Source organism: Trachypithecus francoisi, unplaced genomic scaffold, assembly GCF_009764315.1.
Source record: "Trachypithecus francoisi isolate TF-2019V2 unplaced genomic scaffold, Tfra_2.0 Lachesis_group16, whole genome shotgun sequence".
Taxonomy (NCBI): domain Eukaryota; kingdom Metazoa; phylum Chordata; class Mammalia; order Primates; family Cercopithecidae; genus Trachypithecus; species Trachypithecus francoisi.
This window is the reverse complement of record NW_022681461.1, coordinates 37,929,833-37,942,736: the sequence shown is the minus strand read 5'-3', so window position 1 is coordinate 37,942,736 and position 12,904 is coordinate 37,929,833. Positions and strand designations below refer to the sequence as shown.

Sequence of the window (12,904 nt, the reverse complement as noted above, 5' to 3'; positions counted from 1 at the left end):
CTTAACAAGGGATGTGAACCAACTTACAAGGGATGTGAAGGACCTCTTCAAGGAGAACTACAAACCACTGCCCAGTGAAATAAAAGAGGGCACAAACAAATGGAAGAACATTCCATGCTCATGGATAGGAAGAATCAGTATCATGAAAATGGCCATACTGCCTACCCAAGGTAATTTATAGATTCAATGCTATCCCTATCAAGCGATCAATGATTTTCTTCACAAAATGGGAAAAATCTACTTTAAATTTGATGTGGAGCCAAAAAAGAGTCCACAAAGCCAAGACAATCCTAAGCAAAAAGAACAAGGCTTGAGGCATCATGCTACCTGACCTCAAAGGACACCACAAGGCTACAGTAACCAAAATGGCATGGTACTGCTACCAAAACAGATATACAGACCAAAGGAACAGAACAGAGGCCTTATAAATAACGCCACACATCTGCAACCATCTGATCTTTGACAAACCTGAGGAAAAACAATGGGGAAAGGCTTCTCTATTTAATAAATGGTGTTGGGAAAACTGGCTAGCCATATGCAGAAAACTGAAACTGGATCCTTCCTTACACCTTATACAAAAATTAACTCAAGATGGATTAAAGACTTAAACCTAAGACCTAAAACCATAAAAACCCTAGAAGAAAATCTAGGCAGTACCATTCAGGACATAGGCATAGTCAAAGACTTCAGGACTAAAACACCAAAAGCAATGGCAACTGAAGCCAAAATTGATAAATGGGATCTAATTAAAGAGCTTCTGCAGAGCCAAAAACTACCATCAGAGTGAACAGGCAACCTACAAAATGGGAAGAAATGTTTGCAATCTATCCATCTGACAAAGGGCTAACATCCAGAATCTACAAAGAACTTAAACAAATTTACAAGAAAAAAACAACCCCATCGACAAGTAGGCAAAGGATATGAACAGACACTTCTCAAAAGAAGACATTTATGCGGCCGACAAACATATGATAAACTGCTCACCATCATCGGTCGTTAGAGAAATGCAAATCAAAACCACAATGAGATACTATCTTACACCAGTTAGAATGGCAATCATTAAAAAGTCAGGAAACAACAGTTGCTGGGGAGTATGTGGAGAAATAGGAACACTTTTACACTGTTTGTTAGTAGGAGTGTAAATTAGTTCAACCATTGTGGAAGATAGTTTAGTGATTCCTCAAGGATCTAGAACCAGAAATACCATTTGACCCAGCAATCCTATTACTGAATATATACCCAAAGGATTATAAATCATTCTACTGTAAAGTCACATGCACACATATGTTAATGTAACACTGCTCACAATAGTAAAGACTTGGGACCAACCCAAATGCTCATCAATGATAAAGTAAATGTGGCACATATATACCATGGAATACTATGCAGGCATAAAAAAGGATGAGTTCATGTCCTTTGCAGGCACATGGATGAAACTGGTAAACCATCATTCTCAGCAAACTAACACAGGAACAGAAAACCAAACACAGCATGTTCTCACTCATAAGTGGGAGTTGAACGGTGAGAACACATGGATACAGGGAAACAAACATCACACACCAGGGCCTTTCAGGGGGTAGGGGGCTGAGGGAGGGATAGCATCAGAAGAAATACCTAATGTAGATGTGGGTTCATGGGTGTTGTAAACCACTATGGCACATGTATACCTATGTAACAAACCAGCACATTTTTCTCATCTACCCCAGAACTTAAATTTAAAAAAAAAAAAAAAAATGCTAACCATCATCTCAGCCTCCGGTAAGTTGTAATCTTTTTGCTGGTAGAGGGTCTTGCCTCGACATTGATGGCTGCTGACTAATCAATGGGTGGTGGTTTCTGAAGGGTGAGGTGGCTGTAGCAAGTTTTTAAAAGAAGATAATAATGAAGTTTGGCTCATCAAGTAACTCTTTATCAAGAGCCTTCTCTGCACCATGCAATGTTGCTTGATAGCATTTTACTCTCAGTAGAACTTCTTTACAAGCCTGTAATCCCAGCACTTTGGGAGGCCGAGGCGGGCGGATCACGAGGTCAGGAGATCGAGATCATCCTGGCGAACACTGTGAAACCCCGTCTCTACTAAAAAATACAAAAAACTAGCCGGGCGAGGTGGCGGGCGTCTGTAGTCCCAGCTACTCGGGAGGCTGAGGCAGGAGAATGGCATGAACCCGGGAGGCGGAGCTTGCAGTGAGCTGAGATCCGGCCACTGCACTCCAGCCCCGGCGACAGAGCAAGACTCCGTCTCAAAAAAAAAAAAAAAAAAAAAAAAAAAAAAAAAAAAAAAAAAAAAAAAAAATTGGAGTCATTCCTCTGCAACCTTGCTGCTTTTTGATTAACTTTGTTTATGTACTATTCTAAATCTTTTGTCATTTCCACAGTGTTCACAGCATCTTCATGAGTACATTCCATCTTGAGAAACCATTTTCTTTGCTCATCCATAAGAAGCAACTCCTCATGTATTCAGGTTTTATCATGAGATTGCAGCAATTCAGTCACATCTCCCGGCTCCACTTCTAGTTCTAGTTATCTTGCTATTCCACCATTTTTGCAATTTCTTCCTTCACTGAAGTCTTGAACCCCTCAAAGTCATCCATGATGATCAGAGTCAACTTCTTCCAAACTCCTGTTAATGTTGATAATTTGATCTTCTCTCATGAATCACAAATGTTTTTAATGGCATAGAATGGTGAATTATTTCCAGGAAATGTTCAATTTACTTTGCCCAGACCTACCAGAGAATCACTATCTATAGAATGTATAGCCTTATAAAATGTAGTTCTTAAATAATAAAACTTGAAAGTTGAAATTCCTCCTTGGTCCATTGGGCTGCAGGATGAATATTGTATTCACTGGCATGAAAACATTAATCTCCATGTACATTCCATCAGAGCTCTTGGGTGACAAGATATGTTGTCAGTGAGCAGTATTATCTTGAAAGAATCTTTTATTCTGCACAATAGGTCTCAAGAGTGGCCTTAAAATATTCAGTAAACCATGCTGTAAACAGATGTGTTGTCATCCATGCTTTCTTGTTCCATTTCTAGAACCGGGCTATATAAGAGGTTGAGCTTTCAGCCTGCCTTGATGTTCGGTGGGCCTTCCTTACTAAAACTTGATTCTTTCAAGCTTTTGACTTAAAGTGAGAGATGTTTAACTCTTCCTTTCACTTGAGCGTATTTAGTGTAATGCTTCAGAGTCCTAGGATTTTCGAAATGGTAAATGAGCTTTGGCTTCAGCTTAATGTCACCAGCTGCATGAGCCCCTAACAAGTCAGCCTGTTCTTTGAAGTTCTGAAGTCAGGCATTGGCGCCTCCTCTGTAGCTATCAAAGTCTTAGATGACAACTTCTTCCAATATAATGATGTTTGTCTACACTGAAGATCTGTTTTTTAATGTAGCCACCTTCATCAGTGATCTTAGCTAGATCTTCTGAATAACTTGCTACAGCTTCTGCAACAGCACTTGTTGCTTCACCTTGCACTTTTATGTTATGGGGTTGGCTTCCTTCCTTAAACCTCGTAAGCCAACCTCTGCTAACTTCAAACTTTTCTTCTGCAGCCTCCTTACCTCTCAGCCTTCATAGAATTGAAGAAAGTTAGGGCCTTGCTCTGGCCTAGGCTTTGATTTAAGGGAATGTTGTAAATGGTTTGATCGTCTATCCAGACCTTTAAAACTTTCTTCTTATTAGCAGTAAAGCTGTTCTACTTTCCTTATCATTCATGTGTTCACTGGAGTAGCACTTTTAATTTCCTTCAGGAACTCTGCATTCACAACTAGGCTGTTTGGTGCAAGAGGCCTAGCTTTCAGCATACCTGGGCTTTATACTTAATTATTTCTAGCTTGTGATTTAAAGTTAGATAACTCTCCCTTTCACTTGAACACTTGGAGGCCATTGTAGGGTTATTAACTAGCCTAATTTCAGTATTGTTGTGTCTCAAGAAATAGGGAAGCCTGAGGAGAAAAAGACAGATGGGGAGACTGCTGCTTGGTGGAGCAGTCATAACACACACATTTATCAATTAAGCGTTCGGTGTCTTATGGTCATGGTTCATGGCACCCCAAACCAATTGCAGTAGTAACATCAAAGATCAGCGATCACAGATCACTAACAGATACAATAGTATGAAAAAATTTGAAATATTGCAAAAATAACGAAAATGCTACACAGAGACACAAACCGAGTATGTGCTGGTGGAAAAAGGGCACCAATATACTTGCTCAATGCAAGATTGACACAGACATTCAATTTGTTAAACAAAATATCTGCAAAACTCAATAAAGCATAGCAAAATAAAACAGTGTATGCCCGTATTTAGACAAAGTAGATGGTATATATTGGGATTGAATTACCTGGATATTTCTTTTAACTTCACTCATAATTTGCCCAAATGCTAATTTAAACTTTTCTAAAATAACCTCTCAGGAAAATAATATCTTTAATACATCTTCTTAGCTTTAAGCATCCTTATATGTATAGGTACATAAATGTTATGTGTGCTTGTTCTTAGTGTTTTTGTCATAAAATAATTTTAATATTCCTTTAGTATAATGCTAAAGAAATTGTGATGCATATATCTTATATATATATATACACACATAAAAGACTTCTATATATATTATCTAGAAATGTTCTGAAAATACTACTTTTCTTATTTGTAACTTATTAAACTAAGATGATAAAAATCAATAAATTTAAAAGTTATAAGTCCAATGTCTGTTCTTTTTTTGAAAACACTTAGTAGAAAGACAGAAACCCAATGTTTTTGTTACATTCAAGTTATCTAATCAAGGTAAGGTAGACTCTGGAGTACCTAGACCATTCAACAAAAAGAAAATAAATCTCAATTTCTCACAACTAAGAGAGACTTTCAAGGTTAAAGGGGACCTTCAAGGTCATCTGCTTCATCTTAAGAGAAGGCTTCACTGCTGCTAGACATCTTCAATCACTTCTTAAAGACTGACTCCCCATGGAGTTTCAAACCTCACTTAACATTTCTGTTTAGACTGTAGAAACCCATTTATAAAGGGACACACTATTTATATATGCCGGTCAGCTACATCCTCCAGTAAATGAATCCATCTATTTTCTACAGCCTGTGCCCAAGTGTTACACATGGTGTTTAATTAGGATCCAAAAATGTACGGATTTTTCATTATTCATTGTTTCCCTCATTACCTAAACTTCCCAGTGCTTTCCCACTTAAGTGCAGAAGAGCTATGAATTAGTTTTCTTTCTTGCTACCATAAAGATTCTGGAATTATCTTAAGACAATGAAGACAACAGAGAGAAACTCAAAAACTTTCTAACATGGTAGAAAGGATCCTGGGGTTTTAGTTGCTGATGATGTAAAAATAGTAGGTAAGTTTAGAGATCAGTGGCTCCTAACCATTTTTTTTTTTAAGATTAGAGACCCCTATGAGAATCTGTTGAAAGTTCTAAGTCTCAAGAAATAAGAAAACAACATAGTATTTACTTCATGTGTACATACACTTACAGGATAGTCATAAACCCTCCTAAAGACTAAGTGAAAATCACATATATACCCTGTTATAGCATCTCTTTTCTCATAATAAAACCAGTGTAAACATTTGACTAGTTATAGACAAATACGTTTAAGTTATGGGGCATTGCATGTGTATTGTAAGTAACTGTAAAATGTGAACAATGTACTAGAAAAGTTGAAGATGCCAAATTCACTTCACCTTATTCTGAATTATTTCATACTTTAAAAATATTAAGTAGGCAAGTTCTAAATCTCAGAATCTCCATGAATAATATAAACCTATATGTTATGTACACCCTTTCTTCTTTTCATTTGTTGTTTCCTTGGTCTTTCTAAAATGGTATAAATCCCCATTGAAAAGACCTTTTATTAGACTTACTTCTAATTACTTCACCCTCGTTATCACATGCTGTTACAACTCAGTATCCCAAGAGTAACCATTTGGTGAATGCGATACCACGTTTTCCTGAACATGGCTGTAAAGAAATATGGAGTGTGGAAGCTCGTAGAAGTATGTCCACACCCAAGCAAATGTGCCAAGACTGTGAGCATCTCACCCAGTAACATTGCCTTTGTTATTGTGGCAGTGCGGGCGTTGGAAGAACTGGAGTCTTCATAACATTAAGCATTGTTTTGGAAAGAATGAGATATGAAGGAGTCGTAGATATCTTCCAGACTGTCAAAATGTTAAGAACACAACGACCAGCTATGGTACAGACAGAGGTGAGAAAATCCATTGCATTTTTCACATCTCAAGAGCCTACATTTTGCTAGCCTGTACCTCCTGGAGTCCAGACTCTGTCAACACCACACCCGTAATACTGTGGGGAAAGCATCAAACCGTTTAATAATTTTGAACCTCATTTTCCCCCTTTTTAAATGGGGTGAGATTATCAGTGTTTTAGTGTTGCTATAGAAATTACGTGCGATTATATGTTACATTGAGCTATGTTAAATTTCACTACTGGACCATTTTTGACCAATAAAATGGCAATTTCATAAAATTTGTTATATTCATTTTCCTATAGTATATATTATATAGAGAGAGAAAGCATAATGCTTAGTACATAAAATAATCTCAACCCATTTAACTTCTCCATTCTCCCTCTGTGTGCCTACAGAGGTATCAGCTGTTCTATATTTCATGTCTTAACAATGGCCATTCAAAACATTTTGATTCTGGATAAGCCTAGAGATATATTAGCCCCTCATTTCCTATTCCAATAATTAATATGGCAATTTGGATATTTCTCTTAATAATAAGAGTTTATGATATAGCCAGTCTGGTCTATTGAGCATTCATTTCTAAAGATAATATTACTGATAGAGTTTATGTTCTGCAAAAGGCCACCAAATTATACAACTTATATGTGTTCCTCAATTCGTCATCCACAGTATCTTTCAGACTGATTTCAAAGTAGTACAAGTGTGTGGCTTGCAATACTCAAAACATTCTGTCAGCCTGACAAACTTAATGGGTCTTGGGGGTTACGGAGGGAAATTGGACATTTAAAAAGCCTGAACACTTAGCCAAGCAACTGACTGTGACAAGATAGGAAAGTAAACACCATTTATTTTGCATTACCATTTTTATTATAGAAAAATGCACATTTAAGCAAAATAGAAACTATCTACTTTCAGCCCGGTTGGCCACTGAAAATAGATTTCTTTTATGGGGAAAATCCTACTTTTTCTCATCCCTATAGAAATCTGTAAATTGTAATTTTTCCATCTCTCCAACAGTGCTTCAATTTATTCCAATATGATCGTGTTCTTCGTTGTCTGAAAAAAGCCATGTTTCATACTGTTTTATTTTAGTGTGTGCCTTTTTATAACAGATAGCTAGCAATCACACAGAATTGGGCCGAATTCACAGGTATTTTTTGATGTGGGCAGCCAATCTTGTGAAGCCATTTTCAGGGATGAAAAGCTTGGAAGTCCAGTGCCCTGTGTAAATGGATTTGTGTGCCTGGTGTGCCACACCAGCTACCTTCTGGGTGTATGTGAACCTCATATATAAGTGAGAGAGACAGCCAAAAGGTAGCTGAAATGACTGTGAGTGATTCTCATTGCAAGCTCTACTATCCAAACATAATTTTTTAAAAATTCAAATTTTTTGGCAGTAGCTCAGAAGATAAGTAAATTCAGATTTTTCTCAGGACAGTTTGTGTATCAGCCTCTCATATATTTAAACTGAGAATTCATTACCACAAATAAGCAGATAATTGTAAAGGATGACTTTCATTATCTGTTTATAAGGCATGTAAGAAGTGTTATGTGCTCAATTGGTGGTCGTTGTTTGATACTACTTGGAAAACACTTATCTGGGAAGGCAGTGTTCACTTGACCTGCCACTGCTTGGAACTGGGAGATCATTTTAGTCAAATTGATTGACAAAGTTAATAAACACTCCATGTGGCTAATTTTTCTTCGTTCACTATAACCAATTGGTCATTGGATTAGATCAATTGACGAAAGTATGATTTTTGCCCCATATAGATGTAATTTTGTTATCCAATATTGATTTTTATTTTTCTATTAAAATATGCTCATGGTCCCTTCCTTTGTTTCTCCCCATTCGTTGTCTCCTGCAGGATCAGTATCAGTTTTGCTATCGAGCCGCACTAGAGTACCTGGGCAGCTTTGATCACTATGCAACGTAGAAACCCCTGACCCATTCTGGATTTTTACTACAAGCCCTTCAATATCCATGGAGTCTCTTCTGAGCCATACAGGGCACTTGAGAAGTCCTTCTTAACTTCTAGCTAACAACTACTTAGTGGGACTATTACACACAAAACAAATTAAAAACAAATTATTCCAGGTGGACCAAGAATTCACAGTTTAATAATCTAACCTGAAAAATAATGAAGAGAATCCTGACTGATGAGGCATCTGAAGGATTTTATTTACAGATACCTCAAGGATTCAAAATCAAGGGAAGAAGAAATCACAGCAAAGAACCACCATCTTATTCAGGATTGTTTGAAAGGTGCAAGGAGAAATTGCCAGAATGCTGCAATTCAGCCCAAGATGTGTGCTGGTGTGGCTTCTCACAGCGAAATGGACTCTGCTTTGACATCACCCCTTCCCACCATACTGCTCATAATAACATTTTAGGGGGAAAGGGAGGGGGGAATGTTTAAAAAGAAAGTCCTTGATTTAGTTTTTTAGTATTGTAAAGATACTGCTGACCTGTGCTTCATTTCTAACTGTGTAAACTTTTTTTTAACAAAATGTATCATTCGATAAAGTGAATTTTAAAAAAGTTACATAACTCTTCATTTTTTATTTCCAAATCGTAGGTTTTTTTAAGCTGTAGAACTGTTATCTATAATATCTTGCTGTAGAAATATCAAATAATTTGAAAATTTGCACATTTTTGTGCAATACTCAATCTACAGTATCAGTCTCGTCAGATATATTAATTTTACGCTTCTGTTCAGTTTTGATTGGTGAGAAAGTACCCATTCTCTTCAAATTATCAAAGATAATTATTATTTTGTTTTGTTTTTGGAATCAACAGGGAGGCGCAAAGTATAAAGTTGCTGCTAACATATATACATATATATCCAAATTTTACAAGGGTGTCTATGTATATATAGACAGTGTGTCCACACAAAAAATAGATATAGCTATCAGTCAGTTCTTCCATGATTTAGTTTTTTTAAATGTAGAAAAGCTATTGTAAACATCTCTTTCCATTTATTCTTAATTTTTTGACATATTGGTATTTCTTAATATCACAAAACTTTAATTTTTTAAAGGGAAATGAGGAATGCACATCAGTGATTGTCAAACCTCACCCCCTAATTCCTACCCAATCTCCCCCTACCTACCCAATCATATTCACAAATTCTGTTTTGTCAGGCTTCCAACAAAGTTCAGTATTTCTAACACTCTAGTGCAATAAAAATTATTAAATAGCTAAGAGGTGTGCATGTGGGAAAGGTCAGTGCATATCCCTTTAGGAGGGGAGAATGTTGTAATATATCAGCTGAGTTGTTTAAAAAAAAGTGTATTCAATCGTATATTGTCTATAGTATGTGCTATGAAATTTGCATTTATGATATGTAACAGGGGCAAAGCCAAATTCATGTTACTCTGTTCAGTCAGAAACATTTTGTGGCATACAGCATTCCTGGGAAGTGCTGTACCTTGTTTCGTTTTGGTTTTAGTTTTGCATTTAGAGTGCCTTATAATTGATGCCTATTTTAATAGCATTTCTTTTTAGCTTTTGGTTCGTATTTCCATTCACTGTTCGTATCTGTTACTCTTTCTATTAAAGCATTATCTGTTTACCACATGTACAAAAACTCTTTGAATAATATGCATTCCTAGTTTTCAGCCAAGTCGGGGATGTTAGTGATTGTACCAGCCCAAAGCACTTGGATAATCAGGGCCCTTCTTCCTTTTATAATCGTCAACATCAGAAAATGCTACTTGTTTTATTTATATTCCCTTCCAAATCTGTTCTGGAACATGCAGTAACTGCACCAAACTTATTTTAGTAACAAATATCATTGGCAACTTTGGAATATATTTGATATTCCATTAGAATTTTTCTAAAAGGGGATATATATATATATAATATATATATATATATATATATATCTTACCCCCAATTCTTCCAACATTCTATAGGAAGCCATGGATGATGGCATGAGTTTGCCACATTTTACATGATTTTAAATAATCCTCAAAATATCCAAGGAACTCTTAAAGAGTTTTGGTATGAGTATACTGCTTTGGTTTAATTTTAGCTTCATGGATGTTCTGCATGGAAGGATTTTTGTTTTCCACCTTTTCCCATTGCTAGCAGAATGAAATCCAAGAGACCAAACACTTGCAAGCATTGTATTTGAGCACTTTTGTAAAAAACAAAGAAAAAGAAAAAAAAGAAAATATATATAATACTTAAAAAAAGTATCTAGAAGGCTACCTCAGAATGAGACTCTCTAACCTACATCAGAACCAGAGAAGAATGTGCACTATGTGGGTCTGTTATCATTTTCTTTTCGTTTGTATCTTTTTGGAGATTTATCCAAGTGCCAGATTACTCAGTGCTATAATTTTCTTTTAGTTAAACAAAGGGGGTCAGACAGACATTGCATCATCCAGACATGCCTTGTTGGACATGTAGAATCCGATGGAGCATTGCACACCAGAATGATTGGCCAATGAGCAGCTTCTCTCCCTGAAACAAAAACTGCCCATTTGGCAAAGGGAAAGATGACAATAATCAGAAGAAGAAAATGAATGGGATGCATACCATAGACGAACGAGGCGGAGACTATTGCGGGAATCTTACTGTTCAGGAGCTGTTCCTAGAACTAACTCCCTTACTGTCATTGATGTGCATTCCACTCTGTGCTTTTCTGTACAACCATTCAAGTTTTAATTTCCCAGGTAAAACATCTTTATCTGCCATTACCACACGCTTTCGAGTTTCCAGTTATTTTCATCATCATAACCAGTACGGTGCTATTATTTACCTATGTATGTGTAGTTATGTATAATTTTGTAATTAGTTACAATGGTAAAAAAAAATCAAAATATATAAAAAGTGATTTGTACAGAACTTTATTTTAGCTCTTTTTTAAAAATGATTTGCATGGTTAGAAAATGGCGAGGACAGCCAGGGGAGGGAAGGGCCTCTAGGGAACTTTGCACTTTCTATACCTTTGTACTATGCACTGCCCTATTGATTCTACACCCAATAATGATATTACTTGAACCCATCTGTAAGAAACTGCTTCGGAAATTCATTTGTGTGTATGTAAATAACACAACATAGAAACAGGAAGGGAAAAAAGTCTGCAGTAATGCACGTATTTTCTTTTCTTTCCTGTTTATTTTCGGTTTTACTTTGTTTAAGTCCTTCCTTTTGTTTTTAATTCCCTTTTTGTTTTTCTTTTTGGGTTTTGGTTCCTTTTGGGTTTATGGGTGCCCTGATACTCCAGCAGAGATCAGAAGGCTACAGATCCATTCTATCCATCCGTTATGTGGCTTTGCCATCCCAGCTTGGAGTGTCTTTACAAAGATAATAACAGTTGTGTTCTTTGCTCTCGTTTTGGATGCATAGACTGAAAAATTTAAAAAAATAACTTGTAAAATGGCTTGTTAAAAAAATACAATTACCTCTAATTAGTAGTACGCGTAAATGTTTTACAGAATGAAAGGCGTGCTTTTTATTTTCTTACTTCGTTACATTGGTGGCGAAAGAAGTCTGTATGAAAATCAGTTCTTTGCTGACACAAGTTCCATTTGTTACAAATGAATTCTAATAAAAATGTCAGTGTTATGCAGCCCTGGCCTTTGCTTTTGTCCATGCAAGCACTTTGGTTTTGAACTGACTATATGGTTCTCTCTTCTCTTCTGGTTATCTAGCTAGTTCCTTGTACTAGTAATAATTCTGTTTACCAAGAGATTACTGTTTACAAATATCTACCTTGAGGTAAGCACTTTTCACTGGTAAGCAAACAGAGACTCAAAGAAACAGTTTTTCCAAGTTCACAGAACAAAGAAAGCGGCATTGTTTTCATTCATGTCAGAGATCACACGCAATCTTTGATTCTGTGGAAATGACTACTATATACAAATTTAAGTGCACAACTATATATACATCTATATGTATGTATTTTCATCTCGAAACAACTTTCGTGCACATAAAAATAGCTCCATAGTGTTCATTTATTAATACCTTTGGGAACATGGCTAAGAAAATGCTTGGTTTATTTATTCAGTCATTCAATATTATCAGGTACCAATAATGGCTCAGAATTGTTCTAGGTATTGGAAATGCAGCTCTGAACAAATGAGATACTGGTGCTGTTTGCATACAGACTATAGTCTACTGACAGAGGTTGGCACTGAAGTAATAGTAACATCACATGGGACCAGTGCTATGAAGGAAAGTGTAGGATCCTTGAAGTTAGGACTTTTCAATTGTGAGTGATGGAAAGTCTGACTCAAATTGATCTACTGGAAAAGAAAGGTGTTTACTGACTCATGTACTAAAAGATTAGGAATGGACTCATTTACTAAAAGAGTAGGAATACATCATCTTCAGGCATAACTGGATTCAGGGCTCAGGTGATGCCTTCAGGACATGATGTCTCTTCCCATCATCCAGCCTGATTTCTACTTTCACAGTTTCAGTTTTAAACTCCATTTTTGTGGTCCCTGGAAGCTTTGAGATCATAACACCATAGAGCAGACAAGTGGAAGAGTTTACTTCCCCCAACAACACAGTCAAAAGTCCTAGAATGGAGTGGATTCTTCTTGATCCTAATTGAACCTTTCTTGGGGTAAGTGATCATCTCAGGAACACAAGTATGGACAAAAGGCGAGAATGTGTGCATTGAGTTATCACATCCAGAAGGATGTAAGGTGGCTGTCCCA

General features: G+C 36.5%; 1 protein-coding gene across 36 annotated transcripts in view; it reads left to right on the top strand.

The window, feature by feature from the left end:
- The window catches only part of PTPRD (protein tyrosine phosphatase receptor type D), a 550,040-nt gene extending 538,232 nt beyond the window's left edge, over nt 1–11,808 (top strand). For all 36 annotated transcript variants that reach the window (XM_033237354.1, XM_033237352.1, XM_033237341.1 and 33 more), the window contains 2 exons: nt 6,088–6,223; nt 8,095–11,808. In XM_033237354.1, the coding sequence (XP_033093245.1) occupies nt 6,088–6,223; nt 8,095–8,163 (205 nt within the window). In that variant the 3' untranslated portion in view covers nt 8,164–11,808. The remainder of the gene's footprint in view (nt 1–6,087; nt 6,224–8,094) is intronic.
- Nucleotides 11,809–12,904: the final 1,096 nt, after the last annotated feature.